Raw genomic sequence first — 14393 nt, forward strand, 5'->3', positions numbered from 1 at the left:
AGGCTGTCATCAATTATAGATTATGACTTCCGAAGTGTAATTTCTTCAAGCTGAAAAGTCTCAGTACTTGGAAATCAACCCCAGAAGATGCTCGTTGTCATTACAATATGTAATTATTTACCTCTTTATACTTACTCTTAATCTCTACCAATCAAACATGTATGAAATACATAGCTGAGCATTTCCCCCGTTTCTTATCATTTATGTTCCTTTGTGTAGAGTAATTATTTACCGCTTCTTGTCTCCATGCTAACTGTCAAGAAGTGCAGGGGAAACACACTGGCTTTACACCCTGCCGAAAAAAGGGATGAAATGAATCTGTGTAATACTGATATACAACCCCTTCAGCATTCCCTTTATGCAGCTTTCAGGATGCTTTAAAAAAGCAATTATTTGCTGTGATAGATGGCAATGTGAGCTGAATGTTGACACTGAACTGAACAGACGCTGAATGCTGAAATATCCATGGCACAGTCATGTTTTCTATTATTAGTTTAAAAATAGAAAAGGCAGTGCTGGTTTAAGAGAAAACGATCACGTTTGGTACTAATATAAGCAGCTCTGCCTGTATTTTTATTAATGAGGTGCTGGGTTTAAAGCCAAGAAACCAAAAATAGCAATATAATAAATTTCAGAAAATCTTAATCAATATGAACAGCACCCTAATTGAAGCCTTAATGTATTCATGAAAACAACCAGTGTCCATCTATAAAGACAACATAGAACAATAAAATAACTGCAATATTTTTCAGTAAGTACATCATCCATCCTTTACTTCCACAGTCTGTTTTACAATGCTACTATTCACTGAATTCTGGACTAGTCATTAACATATCTGTTAAAGAAAACCCAAGAAGATCCTAAAAACACATAATCTTTTTATTTTCAATGCTCTGACGTCAAAGCAAGGAAATTCAAAAATACTCAGGCAACCACAAAACAACCAGTTCTGCAATTAGGTTTACATTAAAATATATGCCCGATTCTGTGGGAATAAATCTCATAAAATTACCCTGCCACTCTAAACTTAACTTCCAATACATTATCACTGGCGCTATAATCACATAATTACATTTAATGTGTCTGACGTAGGAGTGGTCAAACTTGTAAAAACCACACTGAGTGCCCTTCTGAATTAATCAATGAGGCAATGCACAAACTTCCATCAGTCTGCACAGTATTTGTTACTGCCATGGAAGTACTACAAGTCAGGGTTAAAGGGTTTTTGCCTTTGGTATTTGCCAGACTATTAGCCTTATATAAAGTCTGGAAACAATTATCCAATTGAAAAAGGCTTTCTCGAATTATACCCTTTGTACTCTTCTACTTTTGGGAGTGTAAAAGGTTAATGTTAGATATCTAAGTCCCTATGTGAAACCATTAACACAAAACATAAATTTGAAAATCCTGTCTAGATTCAGGTAGACGTATGTGAATTTTTAACAGTGTGTTGTCCTAGGACACTCATACAATAATAGTAGTAGCAGTAGTAGTAATAATAATAGTATTATTATTACTGACAATAATAAGAACAAAAATAATATCTTTAGAATGTCCTTTCCTTTCTACCCATGTAGGTCTAATCAACTAAGGAGCCAATCCTACATATTGGGAAACAGACCACTAACTAGGCCACACAGAAATCTACTCCCTTGTGCTATATCCCAAAACTCTTTGGGAGCTTTCAAGAGACATCAAGGAGAATAATCCCTTTAAGTTTGGTTTCTCACCTCTAAAACGCAGCCAGTTTTTTATATGTATCTAAAAACCATACTATAGATGAGGAGGCCAAGCGGTCCAGTGGTTATGGTTTCACTGTTAGAGCCCTGACTACACCACTGACTCACTCCCTGTTCCCTGAGCAATTTAATTGACCTTATTGTGCTCCATCCACTGAATATAATTTCAAATTGATGTCCTATTTTCAATAACCCTACAGCAACAGTGAAATATTTCTACACTGGCTAAAGAGTTGTGCAAAGTGATTTATTATAATTAAGTATTTTTATTCTTTCCTGCCTCAAAGCACTGTTAAGAGTCTCTCTCTCTGTCAACGCTGTTTCCTCATAGTGCCAAAGCTTTTTCTAAGCTTTTACAAATTCCTCAGCTCAAAAAGAGGAAAAATATACGAGTCTGAGTCTCTAAGAGTGGCTTAGCAGGAGAAGACTGACCGAAAAACAGTATGAATCCTTTGCAAAAAATACACTAATTTCTTCATGTTCAAAAAACACACATTACCGGTTTTGTTTTCTTAATATTAAAAATGTTACATTTAATAATCAGCCTTTCTATTTTTTCTTCCAGAATAAACATAGACATCATTATATAACAAGAATAAGCTATGTGGATCCCACACTGTTTCATTTTATTTATTAAACAACAAAACACATATAAATTATGAACACATTGGAAAGGACAGTGTCTCTGAATTCAACAATGAAGCAAGGGAACAAACAGAACAGGACACAGGACAGTACAGGTGAGAGTCAGCCATCTTGTTGTGTTCCTAGTTTCAGACAGTCTTAGCATTCCTGATCTTGTTTTAACTGCCTTAACTGAAGTTAATCTTGTCTGTAGTTTGCCTTAATTTAACTGGACTGACAATAATTCAGTTAAGTGAGTTGTGCCAGGTGGAACCAGTTCGAGCCAGTTAGGTGTGAACTGGGGGCAGGTAGACAAAGGGTACTATTGAGAAAGAGCTGCACTGTTTCTCAGTGACAAAAAAGTCAAGCAGTTGACCAGGGGATAGAAACCAAGAGCCCCCAAAAAATAAAAAAATAAAAAACTTGCAAAATTTAGAAGCATGTGGCCAATACAGTTTTACACTACACTACTAGAATGACTGCTTTCCTGGATGAACTTAGACAAGAAGATTTCATTTGTGAACGTTGTCGGCATGTTGAAATCCTAGAGATCAAGGTCCATGATGTTGAGGCTCAGCTTGTTGATCTGCGCTGTATTAGTGATGTAGAAGAATTAGTCAGTCAGCCCATTAGAGAGATGGTGTGCACGCCAAAACCTAGGAGAGTTGAGACCTTAGAACAGGAAAGTGTAGAGAACTGCTGGGTTACAGTAGGCTGTAACCACAGAAAAGGGCGCGTACAACCCCTAGAGACATCCCAAGAGCTAGAAATGCCCAACAGGTTCCAACTGCTGGACACCGAGTTGGACAGTGACAGCTCAGAGGGTGATAGGATGGCAGCTGAGCACCAGAGAAATTTTTACCAAAACTTAGCAAATTGAGGACCAAAAGACATTGGCCAAAATGGTTTAATAGAAGTATGCAAAAAATAAAGAGAAAAAAAATGTTGTATAGCGCATACAAAAAGGATAGAGACAAAACAAAATACAAAGAATATGTTGAATTGCAAAGAGATGTTAAGAAAGGGATCAGGAAAGCAAAGAGGGAAATAGAAAGAAACATAGCTCTTGAAGCTAAAACCAATGCAAAGAGATTTTTGCAATATTACAACAGCAAGAGGTCAATAAAGGAGGAAGTGAAACAGATAGAAAGGAAGTATCATGGAAAACGAACAAGATGTGGCAAATGTTCTAAATGAGTATTTCACAGAGTTTTTTACAAAAGATAAAACGAATAACATGCCACAGGTTAACAACCAGTCCAGTCAAACCCTAAGAGAGATCAGGATAAATGAGGAGGAGGTACTAAAGGGACTAACAGAATTAAAAACAAACATCACCAGGGCCAGATAGTATATTTCCAATAGTACTTAAAGAAATGAGGGAAATTATTTATAGGCCGCTAACTCAAATATTCCAAATGACACTTAGAACAGGGGATGTGCCAACTGACTGGAAGACGGCAAATGTCATACCAATCCACAAGAAAGGGACAAAACTGAGCCAGGAAATTACAGACCAATCAGTCTCACCTGCATCAGCTGTAAAATGTTTAGACAGAAAATAGAGGAGCATCTTAATGAAAACCATATTCTTGGAGATAGTCAACATGGGTTTAGATGAGGCAGATCATGTCTTACTAATCTATTAGAGTTCTTTGAACATGCAACTGCAGCTGTAGATCGTGTGAAAGCATATGATATGATATACTTAGATTTTCAGAAAGCTTTTGATAAGGTTCTACACCAAAGACTGATCCTCAAATTGGAAGCTGTAGGCATTCAGGGTAATGTACGTAGATGGATTATGAACTGGTTGATGTATAGGAAACAGAGGGTGTCGATTAGAGGAGTTGCTTCTAACTGGAGTGAGGTTGTTAGTGGAGTTCCACAGGGATCAGTACTAGGGCCTGTGCTTTTTCTAATCTATATTAATGATCTGGACTCTGGGATAGTTAGCAAACACAATGCTAGGGTACATTGTCAAAAGTGTAGAATTGAGAACAAGGGCAGTGATGTTCAGACTGTACAATGCACTAGTTAGAGCTCATCTGGATACTATGGACAGTTCTGGGCTCCACACTTCAAGAAAGATATCGCTGCTCTAGAGGCAGTTCAGAGGAGAGCAACCAGACTTATTCCAGGTCTGAAGGGAATGTCCTACTGAGAGACTGAGGGAACTGAACCTTTCCTCCCTGGAAAAGAGGAGACTACTTGGGGACTTGATAAAAGTATTCAAAATCATGAAAGGCATCGACCACAACAACCAAACGAGCGTGATGGGTCAAATGGCCTCCTCTCATATGTATACTTTCTTATGTTGTTAAATAGTGAAATCTTTTCTAGTCTTCAGTTTCTAAAGCAGGCTGTCTATCTTTACCACAACAGTACTTTTCATTACCTGTTCACAAAGGCTTCTATATATCTGGCAGAAGACCAGACCAGAAATCTATTTACAACATTGAGTACAAATTTCTAGATCAAGAAACAAACACCAAAGTAGTGCTAACAAACCAATTATTATCTCTTTCCAGAGCTACAAGAAACCAAATTTGAAATACAATTTACCTGAGGTTTTTACATTTAAAAAATATACATATAATAATGATCAGAACAGGTCAGGACAGGAATGTAGCTCTCCAACTCCAAGAATATATTTTGACTTAGATCGAAATGAACCTGTCTTCCTAATCAATATTGACATATTGATGCAAAATACACTATGTTAGAGGCCCTCATCTCCCAAAAGCTCACTGTGTCTAAAGAACTAAGCTTGAGAAGAAACACTTCTACAGCATGAAGGATATCAGCTAACCCAGGATACAACAGACAAAACCATTAGCATAGAGAATAATGTGCAAACAGAAGGGAAAAATGCAAAGAAATTGTAACACATGTTTAAGAGTGTTTGATGACTGTGACATTTGAAATTGCACAGGGGATGCCCTGGAGGAGATGTTACCCAGGTGATCAATATTCCTGCTCTGTCATCTCCAGCAATACAAGGAGTGTGATGAAACGCAGCAACATGTCCCCCTAGCAGGGTTGTAAAGTTGGGTTTGTGTATATGTGCCACTGTATTTCATACAGCAACCACAAAAAAAACACCATGACTCAAACATACAGAATACTGAGTATACCCATCACAGTGAGAAAAGCTTATGTAGTACAGGGAAGAAGAGTGAAGAAAAATAAAGCAGCCTCAGAGCATTGTTTGAAAATTAAATAAACCTGTTCTGAAGAGCAGCATAATCCACAAAATCCACAAATATACTTATAAGGCTATAATTACAATACTTAGTATTTCAAGATGGATATAATACTAACAACTCCCTCTACAACAGAAACTAGCATTTAAAATGCATATATGCCTTTCCTTTAATTAATTAACAAACAGGCTTTAAAATGGAATATGTAATTGGTAGAACCATAAGGCCATTTCCATGGAAACAAAATGTTAATCTTGTCATATAGTCTATTTAAAGGAACCAAAGCTGTTCTTAACAAAAAAGGGGGAGGGTTGTAGATGACAAACAAAAGTTGTTGGTTTTTCTTTAAGGAAATACATGAAAAGAAAAGTGAAAACTTGTAATTTAATGGTGGCATTTTTAATGTATTCATTTTCAGTTAGGTGAGAACCAGTAAAGACCTCAGTATCTCTAAAGGAAACACTCAGGATACAATTATAAGCCTGGCATGCCACTGAGATTTGAAGGAGCAAAGGAAAAACAAAGCATTCAGTTTCTAAATTGTGTTCTGCTGGATGTTGTTCCCAAAAGATCTTCTAAAATGTACATTTCAAAGACCAGTATTATAATATCAGAGGGATCCACAATCTAGTGGCAGTATTACAGTTTGTTATACTAATAATTGCACAATAAGAGTCTACTTCCCGTTTATCAAAGCCAGCTGTCCACCTTAATGCAAAAAATACGCCACAAAAAACCCAGAACTTTAAAATGCACTTTCGCATGAGGCTGGACTTTACAACCCTGGTCGGTCAGCAAACTATTACAAAGGTTGAGATACTACCAACAACATCAGTTCAGCTCGGTCAAGCTAATTGTCATGGACAGCAGAACTAAAATTGAAAGACCTTCTGTCTTTAGGGGATGATTTATCCTTCCCCAGAGGATTCATAAAACAGTGAAAAAACTATATAGAAAATATGCAGTTACTGAATGTCTGAATGTATTGTCTCCCTCACTAGTTTTAGAAAGAACCAGCACCACTGCTGAAAAAGGAAATAGCAACACATACAGTACTATACTATTATACTGACAGGATCATTAGAGATTTTAGTTAAGGCTACTTCTCTAGCTTCTATCAGTTCTATTAATTGTTGTGCAGTTCTGGCTTCATAAGGATAAATAAAAACACAGGGTATGAAAAATCTATTAAAATCTATAAAACAAGAACTTTGACCTATGATGTACTGCACATTCACTTCAGATATAGATACTATAGAAAGAGAAAAACACTGCCATTATATCAATTATATGTCATATCTATTTACCAATGCAAATTTGAATGTAACTCAGTTCATTTTGCAAGCACTTAAACACATCACTGTGTTTTGTGTATCAACATCACAAGCTGCGATTTTACAATGTACATAGCCAACTAACAGTGCATGCACTGTGTGGTAATTCAAACACTGTATGGTCTTCCAAATAAAAGCAGAAGGCTATCCTTGGCATCTTTTGCTTCAAAAATGTGATGATATAACAAGAACAAGCTTTAAGAGAAACAAGATGAGTCCTTCTGCCACATTGACAGCAAACATTAAACTGGCAAATTAGAAAATCGGTTCATATGTTTGGATTAAACCAGTTCAATATTCAATGAGTTTCAATACAAGCATTAGGGCCTGCATTCTAACACCATTATGAAATGAGTACTGACAATCTACTACATTACAACTCTTCACAATGTTTTTTGTGTTGACGGAGCAATAGCCATTGTTTTTTGACACTGCTCATTTTCCTTGATCATATTATTTATTCATTTTATAAAAGGAGAAGCAATTAGAAGGCAGTTGCAATTCGCTTTCCATACATAAATTGTTCTCTAGCAATGATGTCATCATTTGCAAATAAACCTGAGCAACTGCCATTCTTTTTTAATTACGGTGTGAAGACACACACTGTGCTAATAGGCAGAAGACAATCTTACTCATTTAACAACCGAACCTGCTAGGTTGTCCAAAGTTCATAAAGCAATGCTGTTGTCACTGCCCTTTGGAACTGAACTGAGCATGTCAATTTATTCCAATTGCACACATTTAAGTTTGCAAAAATACAATGCAAAGCACAAAATATAAAAACACTCTATTCGCTTGTAAAGAACAAAACAAATAATCAAAACTTTACAATTAGTAGTTTTTGTTTTCTTCTCAGTGCAGAAGAAAATGACAAAACTTACAATATACAAAACAACAAAATACAAATCATATTTTTAAGATTATTTTAGACTAGTGCCTCTTCTTGACATTTGCTGATAAAGCAATTGAAGGCAGCATTTACATATTTCTCCAGTCTTCAGTAATGTTTTTAAGTGCGATTCCTTCTGAATAAACAAACATATCAATTAGAATTGAAAACTCGATAACTAAAAAAATGAACGTCCAAGTATGACTATACACAAAAGGATATGAAATAAATGCCAGCTGTAAATATTTTGGAAACTGTACTCAACTGAACAAGTCCTACTTGCAAATACTTGTTTGTACCGAGCCAGCTGATCAAATGATATTAGACTGAAAGCAAATACTTAACCGGGAACTTGAACTCTTAATTGTTGGTTACCTTGGAAAGCCAAAAAAAAAAAGACAACTCGAGACATGATTAAGCTGAAGGACAGCATTATTGTAAAAATACAAAGTTAGTATTTTCACATCAGGGTTTTCATAATTTTCCTTTGGGAGTCTGATTGAATGAAATAGTCCTATAATTAATTGGAACAATTGGTCTGCTTGACATTAAGACCCGAACAGAGAAGACACGTTCATTTGCAGACATTCCTTTGAGGAGACCGGATCTCCTCCTTGTGGGTCAAAGAGTTCAGGTCATTTGCCTTTCTATGTTAATTCTCGTGAGAAATTAATTGTGTGTCCGATACCTGTTCTGCTTGTTCTATGCGACACTTGGTAATGTGAAGGTTTGGGGTTGTTTTATCAAAGCACAAACAGGAAATATTATAAAAATAGAAGGACATTTGCAAAGGAAAAACAAAACTTGTGGGTGAAGGGTTTGTTCCTTCACATACAGCTAATTCCAAATGCAAAGAAAGACAAAATCCAAATTACTAGAATCAGAGACCAATACGTTTTACCTCTGTTATAAACTTACATTTTTATATGGACTATGTCATTTTCATACAGTACAGTACAGAAAATTAACTTTCACCTTTAAGTAAAAGAAGAATGCATACAACCATAAAAAAATAAACATAAAATAGCAAATGTACTGAAGGCCTATTGTTGATGATCAAAGAAGAGGAAACCAGTGACCTATTTTCTTTTTTTTTTTTTTTTTTTTACAAAATTGCACAAACTTTCCATAAAAAAAAAACACATCTCAAAGGAAATGTCTGTATTGGTAGTGAAACCAAAAAATGCCAAAGCAAATCATTTAATTATGTTTGAGGGAGTAGCTTCACTGTTCTAAAAAAAGTAATGTTTTTTTATTTTGAATGCCTCTATAACAAAGATTGTCTTGCATTTCATCCACACACAAATAACAAAAAGGAGTCAGTTAGGGTACAGAAATGCCATTTAGCTCCCTGAGGAAAGCCAGCTTCAACTCCTCTCACAGCTTTCATAGCTTGCCAGCACAACTCTTCACATCTTTCAATAATATCCCAAAGCTGAAGTGTCAACACAAGAAAGGGTCAATCTCAAACCACATTTGAAAGTTCTCCAAGATATATATATAACAAAAAATCAGGATATAACAATTGGTATTCAGTTATTTAGATAACTGTTCCTTGGTAATGAAAAGCATTTTAGATGTGAAAGTGCAGTTTCTGTTCTGTTCTGTTTAGTGAACTGGCGTGTGCCAGGCATCACTCGCTCTTGCCTGGTCTATGTAGAAGGCCGTCCCAGCCCTGATTTCTCTGCGCTGCTTGAGGTCCGTCTCTGTGGTGTCCCGGGACAACGCCACGTACTCCACCTCACGCCTCGTCAGCTCCTGGAAGGACACTCTCTGTCAGCTCCACACGAATTACACTGCCCTGCGCCTCTCTTCGGCAGCACAGGAGATTTCACACAGTTCATGCAAAGAATAGTCACTTTATGTTATTGATCTAGGGGTTGGAAATATTGCTTTCATGCCAAGGTTTTAATATAACACTTTACCCAGCAGAGAAAGTGTCTCATCAGAAAATAATCAATTCGGTCATTGTGTTGCCTCAACAAATACAGAATGAAAAACAGGGATTTTATATTTCAAGGATGAGCACTTCACTGATTACAGACACACACAAAAATATATATATATATATATATTAAATGCTAACAAATTGGTTAGGTATTGTGTGGTCCTTTCCCTATTATCTTACAGTCTTCAATTAATTAATTCCTTTAGTAAATGTCAGATGTAAAACAGTAAAGCAGCCAAAACAGGAATTTCAGGACAGTACCCTATGTCTCTTTGATTACATTGTAGCTTATTGATGTTGTAATTTATTAAAATAATTGCTTTTGATATTATGTTATGTGCCACATTCACTACACTGTCTATGCTGATCTTACCAAGTACCGCATGGCAATAGAGCGTCGCAGGGGACCTGGCGGGCCGATCAGAAAGACATCCTGTCCCAACAGGTCTTTCTGCATGATCCATCGGAGGTGTTGGGCTACTGTCTGGGGCATGGACTCCGACACTGGGGGGCAGGCAAGCAGTCATTAGTGTCCTGTATCATAACCACTGCTGCCAGAGCTACAATCTATCCGTTGTGAAAACGTGATTCAGAATTTGGGATTATCCCTTAAATATGGAGGTGTAATCAACAAGCCTTTTCATGCATTTCACTAGGAATTGGAATGCAACTAAAACACATCCAGTCTAGAGACAATATATTATTTTGGAGGAGAGATATTATAATAGGGTTTTAACTATATAATCTACAAAGAATAAAAACAACAATATACAATTGTCTTATAAATATAAGACTTGTGGGGTACAGGATTAATTGAATGTAATGTTTAATAGAAGGATATCTAATCAGGCAGTACAAAATATGGCTGCAATGTAATTAATTTCCTCATCTACAGGTGACCCTGGCTCTTAAACAATTTCATACCAAAACCCAAAAATATACTTCTAATGATTTTAATATTTTTACTCACTGTGATTAACAGGAACAAGCTCTGGATTCCTTGGTGTTTTCAGCTGGTATGAAATTTCACCGATTGTAACCGTATCACCTGGAAACATAAAATGGGAATCATTATTGGCCGTGCAATCTTGCAACCTCAATGTCTGGTGATGGAGGGCCAATTTCCCGAGGTTGCATGGGATGGGGGGACCGCGGAAGAAAATCAACCACTGTATTGTATTTCCTATACATTTCTGTTAGGGAACATTTATTAACTTTAATTGTTGTTTTATTATTTTCCCGCAAATTACATGTGCAGTTTGTTATAGAAAAGCTTCAGAAAAGGGGTGTTTGAAGGTTGGTTTTGGGGGGCCGCATTTGGCCCCAAGGCCACACTTTGGGAACCCCTGGTTTAAAACTACAGGAAATTGATGTATTGTTTTTCATGTTGTAGATGGCATCCATTAATTTTACTTTACTGTGTATCTTCTGTTAAATGTAAACAGGAATAATCTGAATTAGAGAGTACATAGTGTGTTCTATGAATATAATTATAGGCTACTTAATGTTGTCAATAAAACAAATGTGCAACGACAGTAGGGGACTATGTGTTATGACCCAGAGCAATGATTTTAGAAGACTAAATCACTTTCGTGGTAGAAAATAATACCATAATCAGAGAAACAGGTTTCGTAATTAGTACATACAGTAAACCACATTAATATATATTATGTGCATAGTAAAAAAAAAAAAAAAAAAAAAAGCAAAAACATAAAGCCTAGGGAATCTAAATGGACTACAACTGGTTTTGTAACAGCCAGGCTGGTGTGTTTACTTGGAGTAATAATTAATAATCAGTAAACCGAGCTGCGCATACATCAATATGTTTAGTGTCTAGTTTGTATGTATATAAATCCAGCCCGTTGCAGCCCCATGGCAAGTGACAGTGTGAACGACATGCTGGGAGACGATACTGCAAAGTGATCTGTATCAGTCCTTTCACTCTTGTTGTCTATGGATAAAGATACGGAGGCCTTATCAATGGCATGCATGTCGTGTTGTTTTACCTGCAGAGGTGTTTATAAACTTGACCTCATGTCTTTTCCATGCCCTGTCTCCTCTTCCCAGAGCTGACCCTAAAATAGTCCTGATTCTTCGGGCAGCCACAGCCGCCGCCGTGCCGCTGTACACAACCCGGCACTGCATCCCCTCTGCAACTATACACGCAAATACAGATGCGGATTTAAATCTTATTTTTCAGTCTTGATATTGTGTCATGTTGCCTTCATAGTTGCGCCGGTCGCCTCCTGTAAAGTGTAGGGGAAGATAATACGCGCCGGCCCTGTGTGTCCCAAGACAATGTCTTCCGACCAGAAACGTGAATGATTCATCTTTTGTCCTGCTGTCAGTCAGTCGGCGTGTAGGTCAGTAATTTACATTGAATTTCAAACACATATAGATATTGCATTCAGTATTTTAGACTGACAAATGACACTGGAATGTGGCCTATAATAATAATAATCATCATCATCTTCATCATCATCATCATCATCATCATTATTATTATTATTATTATTATTATTATTATTATTATTATTATTAGTAGTAGTAGTAGTAGTAGTAGTATTATTATTATTATTATTATAATTATTATTATTAGTAGTAGTATTATTATTATTATTATTATTATTATTATTATTATTATTATTATTGATGTAGTTGCTGTTGTAAAATGATGTACTATCCAAAATAAATCAAGCAGCTGCACAAAACGACCACATGTATGTGTTTGTTTGTTTGTTTAGGTGACTATTGTAATGTAACTGCATTTTATTAATCAGTAGTTAATTCTGTGGCATAATGGGTCTTCCATCAATACAGCAAATTTCATGCTGAACAGTAGAATAGAATAACCAAAGGGACTGAAGATTGTTAATACTACAGTAGCCTACCCTAAACTATAAATAATTTATTCTGAAATATGCACTTGTTGCTAGGTTACTTCATACACCTGGATCTAAAATAATATGATTAACTGCATGTAGCCGACAGTAATGTAGAGAAGTATACCTGGCAAGGCATGATTGTGGTATTGTAGGGGATATGACATACTTTTAAAATGTATTTTAAAATGAGATGTACTTCAATTCGTCCTTAGTTGTTGAATTGATTATAAAGGTTGTTTATATATATATATATATATATAAATTTGATAAATCACCTCATAGCAGGCTGCAGATTTTGATGCACACTGCTTCTGTCTAGAGAAAACCACATATCTCATTGGACTGGAGTGAGATAAAACAAGTGTAAACTTTTGCCTGCCACTCCAGTATCTCCTATGCGGGGCTACAACTGAGCAGAAACAATATATCATCATCAGCTGCGTTGACAAGGTGAGCTGAGCAGGAGCTGCCTGCTGCTATTTATAATACTGTCCCATTTGAAGATATGAGCAACGAAGAGAAAAGGTGGAAGAAAAAGAAATACTCCCTTGCAAACCTGGTACTTATTTCTGTCCATGTGGACTGCTGTCTGATACATACAAATATTTTCTAGTTCAAAGTGTGGGTCCTTGCCATCTGTGTATTCTCCATACATGTCTTTATGTTATTCTAGGTGTAACCTCGGTTTGTCCTAGGTCTTTTACACACAAACACACAGATAGTCAGCTGCAGGGGTCTACATGCCTCAACTGTCAATCAAATGATGGTGATGGTTATTATAACAGCTAGTGATACTAGTACGTGTGAAGATATAAATGTTATGTGACAAACAAAAACTCAGCAAATCAATCCCTGAACGGCACCTCCAACAATCCTCCATATGAAATCTAAGCAAAATACAAGGGGAATGCAATTATATTATAGGAGTAATTTTCAGTTTATTTAATCAAGCAATGCAAAACATGAATGTACGTATCATAATATAACTACAGCTCCACATAATTATATCACATAATACAAATACATTAACAGTTGCCTACAGCAATCTTCACATTGAATGGGTCCATTAAGGCACGAATGTGTTGCATGGGTTGGAATCACGAATCAACTGTAGACCAATTTGCCTGATTGTATCCCCTCCCTCGATTTAATATTGCTTTAATGAACTTAATTGAAATACTGTTCATTAGGAGGACAAGTGACGCATGTCGAGAGACGTATTCATCTGAATGTGATATAATATTAATTACAGGAGGGCGCGAACTTGGTTTCAACCAGTGGGTGACGTCACTGGCGTTCTCGATCGCTCCTTATACGGGGTGACATGAACCACGTGGTGCAGCAGAGAGGGAAAGGCAGCGCACGGAGGAGGAGGGAAAGAGAAACAAATCGGGGGCTGCGCAAGACAAATGCCCAATTTCATATTAGGAAACAACCATTACTATCCCCTAACTCCCTGCACTTTTATAAGGAGCCTTACGCAAGTCGGATGAGAGACTATGGAAGATGTCTACCGCTACACTCGCAGTCCTGTCTGGGAAGAACTGGTGGGTATTTGCACTTTACTTTGAGAAATTCTATTCAACTTTCAGCTCCAGGAATGGACATCCACCTCTTAGGATCTCTTTGAATTGCTTTTCAGTGATTCTGTATTTTTTTTTTCTTCTGCTGTGAAATACGTCTATTATACAGGTCAACCTGTTTGGAAGAGTCTGGTTCATGTTACCCATGTTCATGTTATTCATTGTAAAATGTGATTTGTTTGTGG

At 36.6% G+C, this 14393-nt stretch overlaps 2 protein-coding genes across 2 annotated transcripts in view; one reads left to right on the forward strand and one right to left on the reverse strand.

The window, feature by feature from the left end:
* The window catches only part of vwa8 (von Willebrand factor A domain containing 8), a 92794-nt gene extending 80767 nt beyond the window's left edge, over window positions 1-12027 (reverse strand). Inside the window, exons 1-4 of the mRNA XM_066706629.1 lie at window positions 11747-12027; window positions 10711-10788; window positions 10114-10244; window positions 9440-9550 (exon numbers count right to left, since the gene is read on the reverse strand). Of these exons, the coding sequence (XP_066562726.1) occupies window positions 9440-9550; window positions 10114-10244; window positions 10711-10788; window positions 11747-11885 (459 nt within the window). The 5' untranslated portion in view covers window positions 11886-12027. The remainder of the gene's footprint in view (window positions 1-9439; window positions 9551-10113; window positions 10245-10710; window positions 10789-11746) is intronic.
* Window positions 12028-13997: 1970 nt separating this feature from the next.
* Window positions 13998-14393, forward strand: part of dgkh (diacylglycerol kinase, eta) — a 70116-nt gene continuing 69720 nt past the window's right edge. The window contains exon 1 of the mRNA XM_066706630.1: window positions 13998-14172. Within this exon, the coding sequence (XP_066562727.1) occupies window positions 14125-14172 (48 nt within the window). The 5' untranslated portion in view covers window positions 13998-14124. The remainder of the gene's footprint in view (window positions 14173-14393) is intronic.

Source organism: Amia ocellicauda, chromosome 6 (genome assembly GCF_036373705.1).
Source record: "Amia ocellicauda isolate fAmiCal2 chromosome 6, fAmiCal2.hap1, whole genome shotgun sequence".
Lineage (NCBI taxonomy): Eukaryota > Metazoa > Chordata > Actinopteri > Amiiformes > Amiidae > Amia > Amia ocellicauda.